This window comes from Colletes latitarsis, chromosome 5, assembly GCF_051014445.1.
Source record: "Colletes latitarsis isolate SP2378_abdomen chromosome 5, iyColLati1, whole genome shotgun sequence".
NCBI lineage: Eukaryota > Metazoa > Arthropoda > Insecta > Hymenoptera > Colletidae > Colletes > Colletes latitarsis.
In genome coordinates this window covers 38,434,770-38,449,046 of record NC_135138.1, presented here as the reverse complement: position 1 = coordinate 38,449,046, position 14,277 = coordinate 38,434,770, and the positions used below count along the sequence as shown (strand labels likewise).

The following is a 14,277-nucleotide window of genomic DNA, read 5'->3' as shown; positions in this document are numbered from 1 at the left end:
CGCAGTAGATTAAACCGTTCGATGATCAGACGTTCGGTCGGACGTATTACTTATGATTTAAAAACTATGGTTGGCCCCGAACTAAGTTAAAGAAACGTACGTTTTGGAAGCACCCTAAATTTTAAGGGATCAAAGCGTCTCTCGACGTCCTTGACTCCGATGTTCAAGATCAGAGCGCGGAACGATCGTGATTTGGGGCGAAATTCCGCGGGATTACGAATCGATGAAAAAAGTAACGGAAGAAAGAGGGATGCGTGGGCGTGCAAAGTAGCGATCGTGATGATATCGCCGAGTTGGAAAGAAGCGGACGCAAAACGTAGTCAGGGAAAGAGGAAGGTTCCGACCAATCGCGTTCCTTTGGCGGGGGTTGTGCCATAAATGTCGCGTGGCTAATCGCGGAAACTCGCCGCTGGTCGGCGCCACCGTACCGACGTCCGGTATACTAGTCCACACTTTTGGCGGCAGCCGCCCAGTCTAAGGTCCAATCTCCGAACCGAACGGTCGTCCGAAATACTTAGGTAAAAAGAGCTAATTTCCATCGACCACCGGTCAAAGCTCGAGTTTATCGCATATATTTTTCTTTTTTCCTATTTTTTTTTCTCTATCTGTTACTTTGCTCGTCGAAACGTAAGTCTCTCTGAAACCGATTGGCGACTCCTGTGCCACCCACGAACGACAGAGAGAGATCGAGAAACCGTAGATACCCGGAGAGGGATAACGGTATTGGGACCGGACGTTAGGCGACGTACGTGAGTGCGACACTCAAGGTCGAAGACTCCAAGGGACGGTCTTTTTTCGCGAGAGGGAAGATCGAGGGGATCCATCGTCACGTTCGCATTATACCGCTCTCCGTTTGTGCGACAGTGAACCGAACGAAAGAGGAGAACGCCTAACTGGACGTGGTTCTATATCGCTCTGCTTGTCCTTTGCGTATACTCGCTAGGAATTACCTCCTCCATTAACCTAGACAGACTGAGCTGTTTTCGTTCACCGAGACACCAGCCCGGATGCCTTTCGTCTCGCTCGCCTACACCATTTGCGAGTATTTTTAGAAACTAATTGATGCTACTAACCGCTCGACGATTAACTAATTGCAGTGTGAGCCTGCCCGGCGTTCGTTCTTGTTCCACGAGACGAAAACGATCGAAATTTCAATGTTGCGCTGTTGGAAAACTCGAAACATACGCGTTACCAACGCAATCGAAACACGATCGTCGTTGTCTCCGTGTTTGCTGTTTTTTTACCCACCATTCTAACAACTACCCTTCCCCGATCCTGCTTCCCACCGTTGTGTGACGAAATTTTTTATCCGGCAAACGCAACTTTTAAGATTGGTTAAAAAGTAAAGGCTGAAATACACGAACTTGATCCGACGAGTGTGAAGTGACCGGTTGTCGGGCGTGATCGAGATCGATTTATCATCGTCTAGCGTAATATCGTCCCGAATCCGTGGTTCTAATTTCGTGGAGGCGCGCTCGCAATAGTTGGCGCGTCCCGCGTCTCGGTTTCGCTCTGCTCGCATACCAATTCAAGGCAGACGAGGATTGCCGCCGCGTGGCACCGAGCTGCTCGAAAGCTGGACACGGTCGAGTTCGTTGCCAATCAAAACCGGCCGGATTGTTTATAATAATTGGCAGCGATTTGTTTGGCTGTTATGTAACGTGCCGCGGAGTACTTATATCGGCGGGTAAAAATAGTCCTGGGACCACGAGTGCCGCCAAGTCCGTTGTGTCTCTTATAGCCGCTCCCTTTCTACGGCTAAATCGCCAAACACCTTTTCGCCAATCGTTAGCGCCATCTCGCGTGAACTACTTTTCACCCGTCATCTATTTGCAACAACGATTAAATCGGTTTTACGTAAGGAACATTCGATCTTTTCTTCCTCGGTCTATCAAAATCAAATACACGTATCGTGGCAACTTTAGAAATTTAAGTAGTAAGGCAAACGAAGCCGCGACGGTCCTTCTTTTCATTTCAGGCAGCCAACGCGTATAAAATTACAAGTACCTAGAGAGACACGCTCCAGATTGCTCATTCTCTTAATATCATAGAGTACGTCACAAGTGCCAAGAGGCGCCTCGCACCGCTTGACAAGCTAAACTGCGCGTCTGACCGAATTAAGGCGTCACTACTTTCGGCTACATCCAGCTAAATATAACGTCGCGAAAAGGCTACTTTCTTGGGCCAAGCGGAACTTTGATTCCGAACCAAAACAATTATAACCAACGTCTACTTTGCGCCTTTCGACGGATCTACGCAACATTTTTATCTATTTAACGATCATTACGCTTTTTACATTCGGGTCATTCCGTTGAATGTTTCAACGTGCTATGGACTATTATTCTGACGAGGTATACACACGAAACAAATATAAAATAGACTCTGCTCTTGAACGGATCGACGATGGTCTATATGACCTTGTTATGGAACTACATCCACTTCCTCCCACGCATGCTTTATCAATGCTAATCTCTAGAACGAAGTAGATTCGATCGTGTGAAACACATGGCCCGAACTATGCAATAACGTGCAAGGTTTGTCTCGTTTCCGGTCAAGGGCATACAAGCGCATACAGTGTTTGAAAGAACAACGTAGGATTAAATCGAAGAAAGTTCGATAACTTTATCAGCGGATTGCTATTGATTTCCCAAGAGCCTCGACCGTACTCGAGCCGTACGAGAGTAAACTTTCGATGCAACTAGGCAGACGGTATATTCCGGTAACACCGTTTCCTCGCGTTTCACCACAACGCGTCGTGTTCGTTGTCTTCTCGGCCGATGGTTAAAGTTTCCGGGGCGCTGTGTAGGCCAATACGCGAAAGTTTGCTCGTTTCTGAGGTGGTGTCGGGTCTCGTGCAACCCTTTAACGAGTCACGCGAGACGCGCGGCTGCTATAAAACTTCAACAACCATACACTCGGGGAATTCGTCCGTTCGCTGTCAAGTATTCGACACGAGCCGGTATTTCCCAACACGACTATCGTTATTGAGCATGCTTCCCGGTAAACGACACGCTGCTATTCTCACATATGAAGTCAATCTTAATGAAAACGTCTCCGTAACCTTGGTCCTCGTAATTGTCACTCTTTTGGACCATACGTTCTTTTTACTTTCCGTATACGCAAAGTGTTTCAGATTCAAATAGACTGTACGTATGTCTCGCGAACGAATACCTCTCAGGAATTAGAGTTGGCATTGAAAAACGAAACGACAGGTGGACGAGCGAGCACCTATCGCTATCACCTGTCATCGAGGCGAGCCACGTGTTTCTCTGGTTAGGTCTGGCGAACGTCTCGGATATTTGATTCTTTTGCACCGACTGGCATTTAATCGAACACCATGTATGACGCATCCAAGTGGAACGCGCAGAAAACTATGCGCCTATGAAAAGCTATGCCGGTCGGGGGGTATTTCAGTTTTTGGACCTACGCCCCAGATGATTTGCTTGACCGCGCCGCGCTTATTTTTAGAGACCATCTAGATTACACACGCGCCTCCGTTTGGGGGATTGACAGGGTGACCCATTTAAATCCACCCAATCAAATATCTCCAAACTATCAACGATATTTTTAAAATAGAGAATCCCATTAATCGGAGGCAGACAGCGCGACCGTTTAATGGGTCATTGTCGCGAAGACGGTGCGCGGCAAGCATAAAGGAGCCCATTCCGATGGGAGTTGGTGAAAATCGGTCAAAGTCAGACGGAGACCCGTCGGGTATGCTGGTTGGATGTCCACCTGTTTCCGACTAAAAACGGACCGGGGCCCGGGCAGCCTAAATTTAGCGACCGCGAATCCGGGACTCTTACGTCACGCAGCATCGTTCGCGACCACCGAGCTTTCTTATTTTCCCTTTTTCTCGTCGCTATCTTGCGCTTGCGCCAACGCTATTCGTTTAAACGGTCTCGTTTTGATTATATCGGCTAGTTACTCTGCAATCAACCCATTCAGATTTGTTTCACATTCGTTTCGCGACATTTCTGGCAACTAATCGAATGAATTTTTAAGCTATTTTACTTAAATCCACCAAAGAACGACTAAAGTCTGTAGAGTACTGTATAGCGGCTAGAAGTTACTAGGGGCGGCTCGATACCCGGAAATGGACGCGTTCGCTGGAAATACATATTTTAAAAAAGAGTCGATTAATTTCTATTACGCGTTCCAAATTTATTCGGATGACCTTCGATCGCTCTTGCCGAGAATGAAATAGGAATACGTGCGAAAGCGTTCGGATGATCCAGGCCGAGTATGAAGTGCGCGCGTTTGCTAAAATTAGCGGCGCCGTTGCGTCAACAAAAAGAAAAGGCGATGCTCCTGTTTGTGTCGCAGTCCTCGATTGGCTGATCCGGGGAATGCCGCGGCCAATCGTAATACCCGTAATACTATTCGGTATTCGAAAACGGAACGATAGTAATTTTCCAACGCAGGAACCAAATTCAGACTTTCGCGTCTCATTCAATCGACTGCCTCATTGATATCCGACTAAACTTACTATCGTTTATTATTAAATACGGAACGAACAGAACCGTTTCTCTCGGATGAGGTAAACGCACACAATTCTAAAATCGTTTTCGGTACGAACGATGAAGAAATCGACCGTGAAAAATGCACGCGCTATATTTAGAAGAGAACGCGATGCTAGTAGCAAACGCCTTTGCAGATAATCGTCGATAATTCTTATATTTTTAGCCGGTTGACAGTCTCCTAACGTTACATACTCTAAAACTGTCCAATTCGCGGTGCCATCGCACTCCTGTTGTCTTTGGGTTCGGAGCAAGTATACCATTTTTTAAAATCGTAATTGCCCGCCCTGATACTTGTAACTCTCCGTCACAGTTGGCAACCTTCCTGTTTCCCCTAACGACCTCATGCTCTCTAACAGCTTTAATAAATTAATATCGATACTAATGGAAGAGAGAGAGAGCGGTTCCATCAACGATCTTCCTTCTCGAAAGTATCAAATCGTGTCGCGTTCGGTGAAATTGAAACAAACTTCTGTTCGCGAAAATGATACGAGTCTCGTTCGAGGGTGTTTAAAGTAGCCTGATTTTGTTTGTTACAGCGAACGAGTGTGGTTAACAGTTCAGTAGAGCGGTAAAATGGACGCGCGCTTTAGAAGCAACCTCGACATGATCGGGCGCAACGAGCCCATCACAAGGAAAGCCAAATTCTGGCAGAGTTATGTCCGAGCCTTAAAAGGTATTCTATTCTCCACTTGTAAGTTAATGCAATCAGGACCGTGGCATCAAGTGTCACTGAAAATAAACCACAAGTTAATTATATGTATATCTAGTAGAGATCTCTTTTTCTATCCAACTTTGCACCAATATTTGTGATTTGTTTATTTATTATACCTGTCAGCGATTGTATATTCATCGGGAATGGAATGGACGTGTTCCATTCTTGTTCAAAGTGCCTGACCACGGCCCTGAACGCAATAACGAAATGGGTATACTATACTACAGCGCAGATCTATTGGCATCGGCGAGTAAACTTGACCCCGAGTCCACTAGATCTTAACCTTGAGGACCAGAGTATTTCTGCTCCCTACTGTAGAGTTATCTTTAGTTTAGAATTACTTACCGGTATTATTATATTGTAGAATATGTTCCATAATTAGTAAACAAATGATTTGTTTGCGATATAACAGGTACCGACGACATGAGAGCTCCTGAACACACGCACAGGCCTCGCAGCATTTTCCGCTCGGATTACCCTGAACTGTCCTCCTCGTGGCCTTTTGGAAAATCTATCTTTGAAAATCCCCTTCACGCAGCCGATCGCATCAACGTTCCTGGATACAGGTATGTAAACGTGATCGCTACCAACTTCTTCATCCACTATCATGGGTCTTGCATACGTTTTTCAAGTCCAACCCTGAAAAAAAAAATCCGGTTAGAAAATATAGCCCTTTGAAACGTTTCCAGGTTTAATTTATGGTGCACTAGAATTGGGTATACAATATAAAGACATAAAGATCGGTCCTCGAGTAATTCTCATAATGGAAAAACCAAAATAATAGTGATGTTTATCGGCAAAAGAAAAGTTTTAGGGTTTTCCACGTCTTAATTGGTCGTTAACTATTACTTTTTTTTTGTAAGGTACCTGCCCGTCCACCGTGAGATCTACGGTTACTCACCGAGGCAGATCTACCCCCATCAATACAAACCTGTAGAACGCTTCACTCCCGGTACGTACTAAAGAACTCTGAGCAAAAGTCCCAAAGAGAGTGAACGACGTCTGAGATAAAAATAAAATAAAATATAAAAAAAGAGAGCAAAAAAATCGAAAGCGCGAAACGAAACGAAAAGTTTGATGCTTGACGTAATGTAACGCATACATCTAGAAAGACGAACGATAGATTCTTACCGCTAACGGCTGAGTGAGAACGAAACCAAAGAGAAAGAACGAAATGCATGAGAAACGGAACGAAATCACCAATCGTCACTGTGTAACTGTTAATCCAAAACGATTATACTATATAACCGCTCGTTCTCGGGGTTTTTCCTAGGTTAATTATGTTCTTTGTTGAATGTGACCAGGTGCTTTTGGCTTCTGGTTGAAAGAGAACAAGAAATTTTAAAAGAGTATAAACTATGATATAAAAAGATTAAAAACTATATAAGGAAAGGCAAAAGACAGCAGCTATGTCGGAGGTGTCGATGTCCCGCTTTCGCAACTGACCCTCCGAGGCCTTTCTCAGAAGCCAGAAACGCCATTCGGAGGATCGTCTCGTACCCTAAAACCCTCCACCTTTGCCTGCACTCGATCGTAACTAAAAACGAAGGAAAATAATAATAAAAAGTTAAACAGAAACCGGGATTCTATTGTTATGTGTCATCCCCTCCGACGTGTGTGAAACGCGTATGCACTTAATCAGACCATGTTTAGTAAACTCGAAATCATATTATAAATAATCTACCTTCATACCATACCATATGTGTACCACTAATTATTACTCTACACATCTTTGTATCTAAGTTATTATACGTATATGTCGCTATATAAGAACATGCATCTACATACAAAATATATAATATGTTTAAATATGTCTAAGATTTGTCTGCTTCGCGACTTACTTTGCGAACGGACGAACCCGTTTATCTGTCTATTGCGTCCTCCATTAAAAGAACACAAATCGCTCTTCCACCTTCCAAAGACCGAATTCGACGACACTGATAACGCGAACAATTGGAGCGACGCCTGCACATCCACCGATTATCGTAATTTTCACTTTTAAATAAATAATTAAACTTTCGATTACAAACTTGCAACGAGTAACCGATTGACCGTTTAACCGACGTATTTTTCGCTCGCAAAACTAGTATTTCCAATTCTTTTTTTGTCGGTTTCTTTAAAAACGTCAACTATAATCCGTTCTAATAATATCGGCAAACGTAAACTGCAAAGGAAGGCCTGCTGTCTCTGTATTCCGAGGACTTTGAACGACTCGAAAGTGAAAAGGAACGAAACTAGCAATAGTTAGATGCACTAGAACGACTAGCAACGAATTAACAAACAAATTAATGCGATTAACAAAATCAAGAGTAAGATCGGTGGACGCGTCGACGGATGGAAATGGCGACGAATCAGACGACGGACGAAACGGTTCCAAGCATCGTGGATCATCGATCACCGTTCACCAACCACACAGATCACTCTCGCGCGTGTTCTTTACGTCCGTGTCGTCCTGTGCGTGGTTTACGTCGGAAAATGCACCGTCGTCAACAGAAATCTCTAAGCTGCCCCTCTTCTTTGGGGAGAAGCGGGCAGAACTGATTCTAAATGTTCTTTCCAGGCACTAGACCCGACAAGTGGCTTTTACTCAATCGCATCGTCGATTTGAGCGACCTTAGGCGACAACAAATTATACGACACTGGCAGACAAACGAGCGAAACGTGCTTACCACGCGCGTACGACTTCGTCATTGCTTACGAAGAAAGGATTACTAACCGTTATCGTCCCTTCAGCCAACCCCCATGTAACGCTCGACCAATTAACTATTCCGTGATTATACTCTCAATGAGTTTTCATCATAGATTTCCATATTATTAAATTATTCTCAAATTATAATAGACGTCCAATATTAAATGGACGAAGCTCGAATTATTACATTGTAAACTAACTTCTGACAATTGCTACACCGAATGTTAACAACAATATCACAATGATTCGGGTCTAATAAATATACAGTAGGCATTGATATCGTTCGCAACATACGTCTTAACAAACTAACAATTATCCTTGGCACATGACTAATTCCCCTCGTTAAAAAAGTCAAGCAGATACGCACGCACACCGTTTTCTGACGATCGTCGAGAAAATACCGATTTTCCAAGGTTCGAAGAACCAAAACGAAGGAATAGCGATCGAAGCCATCTAGAAACAGTGGCCAATCACAACGGATAAACTACGATGTGGTTTCACAAGCACAAGAAAGCTGCTGTATACTGTATACATAAAATTTTTTAATAAAGTTTACATGGCAACGAGAAACAAGACCGTGTTGGTGAAGACTTTGAGTTTTTTGAGGATCTTACCAATTTTTGTTCCATGTGATCGTGAAACTTTTTGTACAATCGTTTCCCCAAGACTTTTTGTGATTTTTCGACGGGCGTTTTTCCCCGCGATCGCAATATTTTTCGTAACGTTTCGCCAGCGAGCCTAATTTTACGTTTTTTTGGAGGGGGAGCGTGTGTTCACTTACGATTTTTCCCCGATACTGCGAAAATTGTTTGGAAAATTAACTCTTGCAGCCGAGGTGGAGGTCGCAGTTTGATCCCAAGTAAATAGGCACTTCGATATGCATCGAAAGACGATCGCCAGAATGGGACGAAAGGTTTTTGAAAGATTTCATGAATAGAAAAGGATCGCCTGACACGAAACGTGAACGTATGGCGAAAGATTATTCAAAGTCGAAGAGAACGAAGTCTGTAGTAAGAGAGACAAGTAATGGGAGACGGTAATTCGTGAAGCCCAAAGAAAGAAATAAATCAAAGCTCATCAATGGCCGCCAAACTTGAAAAAGCTGGAAATTTTCTCTCGACGCTTCCGCGTTCTAATTTTTATCGCTATCGATTTTTCCCGTTCGCCGTCGTTGCTCGTCTCCTTTTGTTCCACGATTTCTCGCAAGACAGAAAGTTACGATGTTCGTAAGTAAAAGATAATTGTCGCGGGAGACGCGAGAACGATACAGAAGAATCGATAGCTCCTACATTAATACACGCTCTCTAATTTTTATAATACTGTGCACGAGTATCGAGCATTCTTTCTACTAACAAACGACAGACAGTGCAATTAATTACAACCGGTTCCAGAAATTTCTATCTTTTTCAGGAGATGGCATGTACTCTTTTTTAAACCCAAACCACCCCCTCTTCACCCTCAACCCTACTAGCTTAAGTAATCCAATTATACAGGTTGCCCTAAAACGCGTCGTACCGATTTGTATGTTTTTTTTTTAAATTAATTAATTATTCGTTTCTGTTATGGGGCATCCTGTATAATCATACCCTTAAACAAAACCTGTCGATACTAATTAATAGGGCGATAAACAAAGCACAATGGCGTAGGGAAACACATTACGAACGGTCACAGAAAACTACTAGCCGAACGGAACTTGCAAGATGGATCGACACTCGGACGACAACGACGATTATAGTTTCATTAATTCGTAGCCACGAGCTTTTTTGATTATTAACAGAAATAATGTTTGGGCGGTTGTGGCTAAAAAGTCGAGTAAATTGTCGAGCAGTTTTTCGGAAATTTTGAACCAAGTCGCAGCTTTTTTCCTTCGCCTCTCCGTCGGGGGAGGACCATTTTTTGAAGCAGTATTTTTTGGTCCACTCAGGTCAGTATGCTTTTTCTCCACAATTACACGTGACGTCGTGTTACTTTTCTTTATTTTTTTTCTTTCTTCTTTTTTTTTTTTTTTTGTTATTTTGGTGAGAGCGTCGACATTTTTCTTTTGCCCCCGAAGGAAAGAATTCCGCGAACACGCTAAGCTTTCAAAGGCCAAGTCTGTTTTATTTTTCTTTCTGAAGTAGGAAGAACACGCACGGCTGACAACTACACGAAACAGGGACAGAACCCTTTTGCACCCTAACACTTTGCGATCCGATTAACCCGTTACACCCGTATCTGTGTCTGATTATGCATTTATTTTCATTTTCTTTTTGTCAAAGCTTTCCATAAATGTTGCATGAAACTGTGGGCTGATCTAAGAATGGGGCTCGAGATATCTGAAACACACGTTGTACCGATAAAAGGTTGCCAATTACATATTCCCGATACTTAGATCAGGTTTGCGAATCCTCGAGAAATTAAACGCACACGCTAACACGAAAAACTTTTGTTTTTCGTAAACTAGGCGCTTCAAGCTAAAACACTAAACCAGAGAAAATAGAGCACAGAATATCTAATTCGGCACATTCAGGCCACACGGCGAAGAAACGAAACCGATGGTACGCACGGTTTTTCATACCGGGTGTCGTGATCGTTCGTAGATTGTAGATCATGGTATACAGAATGATTAATCGAGAAAAAAAAAAACATAAAACAAATGGACGAGAGAAATCCATAGTTTAGTGACATGTTGTTATGTGGACTTGTTAGTTTTTTGTAGCGCATCAGATCGAACCCTAGCGATCAATATGGATCCTCTGCGACGCCAAAGGAAGGACGCAATCGTCGATCAATTATACTTTCTTATTGGAGAAAGATTTTCTTAGTCGCGGGTCTTTACAAAATTTCTGCGTCCTTCTTTCGCTCGAAGAATTCTATAAAGAACGAATGCTTGTACTTCGGATCGAGATCGCAAGAACGTGTTTTCAAACGTTCGTCGATAAATCGACGGTTGAATCTTTCGATTTATAGAGGAACGTTTGAAAACAAGTTCCGCTGTTTAAAACTGCAACGTCGAGAGATTATTTCATACTTCTCGACGTTGCATATATGTATCTAACGCATCCCTGCACGAACTCTGGCGAACAGCGAATATTTATGATCGAATAATGGAGGATCGCGTTTCCCAACAATACAGAAAATAGACACCGAGAACAACGAACCACGCACGATGATCTAGACATTGCGCGGCGGTGGTATATCGTTTCTAAAAGTCAGTTACACAATGTGTTGGAACTTCCGAAACGTGAGATCCTCTAATTATTTTAAGCAACGTTAATTCGCGTCGGGTTCGCAAGGTTCGGGAGTCTTAATCGGTGGGGATGCTTGTTTCGTTGCCATGAATTTTTGTTTCATTGCCATAAATATCACGATACAGCGAGACCATTCGACCCTGAGAAAGCTTGGACCGATCATCTGAACCGCTTGGCAGACATCGACAAACTGTATCCGAGCAAAACGCCTTTGCTGTCTCGGCATATAAGCCCTCCGCTCAGTACGAAACGACTGTTCGACATCCACGGTGAGTATCCGTCCCCGTTGTGGTGTTTCGTTTCTCGACAGACATCCTACAAAAATGTTTCAACTTCTAATCGGTTCCGATACAACGATAATTATTCGACCGATAACTTTTCTCGTTTAAAAGAACAGTTAAAAAGTGAACGGTGTTTGCTCGAAACTTTTATTCCGTTTTCATGCTAAACCATTTTTCTGCTAAATCGAATCGCGATTAGATTCCAAGATTAGAAGAATTCAATTAGAGTACTTAGCGTTGAGAGTTTCTAGCAGTGATCTGTGAACCTAGGGGAAGTTGTCCAACAGTCTTAATTAGAAATCTTTGTGAAACGCATTATCGTAATTCCGGCTTTATAAAGGAAGTTCCCCTCATTGATGAAATCAGGCGGACTATAAATGTCAGAGTTATCTCTCTATTATTAAATTAAATGCAAAGTATCTATTTCCATGCAAGATACTTGGCTCCTTGCGTTGAAGCTTTCGGTAACGCGATATCCTATAAATGTCCTAACAATGAATATAATTTCGATGACAATTGTTACTGCAAATGACAATTCAAGAAAAAATGGGATTTTATGGGAAAATTAACCCTCTGCGCTCCATCGATGGTATCGCAAAATAAACAAGATAGACAAATGAAATTACAAGCACTGATAAATTTTTGTGGAAAGTTCTTGGAGCGCAAAGGATTAAACGCGTGGAGGTTTTGGTAATTTATTATTGACGATACTGTTTAATTTCAGGTAACTTGTTATTCGATAACGATTTCTTACCGTCTTTCTCTACGTTGCTACGAAAGAAGCCCTTGTTCGACCTTCTTGAACCATCACCAATGGCGCCGGTCAGTGCTTTTACCAGAGACCCATGGTGGTACCCGAGCTACGCTCCTTATATCCCGAGCTATGCTCAAAGATCCACTCCGTTCTATCTGAGGGACAGTTACCTCAGTCCTGTAAAGCGTTGCTACCTATGGAGCCGACATCCAATCAGGCCTTTCGGTACGTAAACTTTTTTCTATTATTACTGACGTTTCAACTAAACATCGTCGCTCTTCGTCCGGTAAAATTGCATCCTTGCTGCACTCGGAACCTTCCAATCGGTTTATCGAAAAGTAATCGCACTCTGCATCGTTTTATCAAATGAAGAGCGAAGCTGTTGATCAGAAAACAAAAAAATATATAAGGTGAAAAACAGGCGATTAGAAAATCTTTTCAGATTTTTTTCGTGACACAGAGACCAACTAAAAAATATAACGATAAATTGCACATAAACTTCACCAAAGTTTTCGAAAGTTACGATTAGAAAAAGAACAAATTCAGAGTCCGAACGAACGCGAGAGGTTTCTTTTTAACTATTCCATCGGAGAAAAAGTTTTGTATTATTTTACGCTAAAAATATGAAACGCGCGATCGATGTCGCAGAACAATTCGTTACTCACAAATTTTACGATTATTTTGAGATATCCTTCGCTCGAAATTTGTTCGCGGCCGCATATTTTTCGTTACGTAACACCGAAAAAATTACGATTTGGCATTATTTAAATCGTTTGTTTACTGGCTGGCTCGCGCGCAGATATTGTTCTTTCGAACGATCCGTAAAATTCGAGACGACTCGTGCCAGACTCGATCGTCGAGCCAAGGATTTCGTCTCGAACGGGCTTCGCGTTGATACGAAGCCATCCGCTAAGTCGATCAACCGGTGTTTGCGTTGGAAATTTCTTTACCGTTTCAAAAAACAAAAAAAGATAAACGAAAATTCACCATCGAAAGTAAATGATATAGAACACGAATATGTCTGTTACATTTCAGGATCGTTATACTACTATTATTCGAAGCCAGTTCCACGATTTCACTTTACCAGCCCGTGGTACAATAAACGTACCACATATTAAGAAACAAAGTGAGCGATAAAATTAAAAATGTGGCCAAGTGTTTTTGTCCCCCTCACCCTTTACTCGTTAATAAAGTGAATAAATATTAATCGAAACGGACGGTGACGTCGTCGCTGTACATATTTCTGGCTACGACGAAGATTTACTTATACATATAATTAACACGCAGCTAAACGTAACAAATTAATAAGAGAAAAAGTATCTCGGTTTGAGCACAGCCCGTGTTACGTGGACTGTTTGAACGAACAAGAACAACGTCGACCCTAATCGTGTCATCGTACAATCATAAATCACATATATTCGTTACGATACGAAATACATTCTATCATCAAATTAAAAAAACAAAAAAAGAATTGTGTTTTAAAACAGCGTCGCACAACTGTCTGTATTTTCTACGTGACTTACGTGCCTGTATTCGCAACGTCCCCTCTAATAGGTCTGTTTACTCGATATATACTCCTCTATGTACATTTTTACTTGACTAATATGTATATACACGTGTACATATCGACGAAAAAGTCGAATTGTTCCCTGTAAACAGATACTCCCTAAATTTTAATAAGTCCCATCCACCCACTTCTCGCAAGAGCTCTGCTTCGTCAATAGTTTGTGTTTGCAGACTGTGTTCGAACTTAACACGAGCTTTAGATGTTACTCGAGACATCATCGACCGACACAACACGATCAGTGTCGATCATTCATTTTCCATTGTAAAGATTTTCTCATTCTCTCCCCCTAGCCCAGCCCAGCCCAACCCAGCCCAAACGTATTCTAATCGTTATTGCATCTTATTGTTAATCTCGTCGATTGGAATGATTTTTGTGCCTGATCCATCGATCGGTCTTTTTACAGCTCACGCCTACTGATGACTGTGTCGCCCCGCATGGAACGCGTGATACGAAAAGAAGCGATGAAAAAAGCCAAATAAAACCACGAAAAAAGAAAGAAAAAAAAAGATATGAAAGAGTAT

General features: G+C 42.4%; 1 protein-coding gene across 4 annotated transcripts; it reads left to right on the top strand.

The window, feature by feature from the left end:
- Positions 1-340: 340 nt before the first annotated feature.
- Positions 341-14,262, top strand: Mf (myofilin). Of its 4 annotated transcripts, none has more exons than XM_076765451.1 (8): positions 341-518; positions 5,060-5,196; positions 5,648-5,801; positions 6,099-6,187; positions 11,280-11,423; positions 12,160-12,414; positions 13,225-13,315; positions 14,160-14,262. In XM_076765451.1, the coding sequence occupies exons 2-7, from the start codon at positions 5,097-5,099 to the stop codon at positions 13,305-13,307; spliced, it is 825 nt and encodes a 274-aa protein (XP_076621566.1). In that variant the 5' UTR covers positions 341-518; positions 5,060-5,096; the 3' UTR covers positions 13,308-13,315; positions 14,160-14,262. The 4 variants fall into 4 exon arrangements, with proteins under 4 accessions (XP_076621566.1, XP_076621570.1, XP_076621568.1 ...); XM_076765453.1 differs by lacking the exon at positions 341-518 and adding an exon at positions 554-745; XM_076765454.1 differs by lacking the exon at positions 341-518 and adding an exon at positions 554-749.
- The last annotated feature ends 15 nt before the right edge of the window (positions 14,263-14,277 follow it).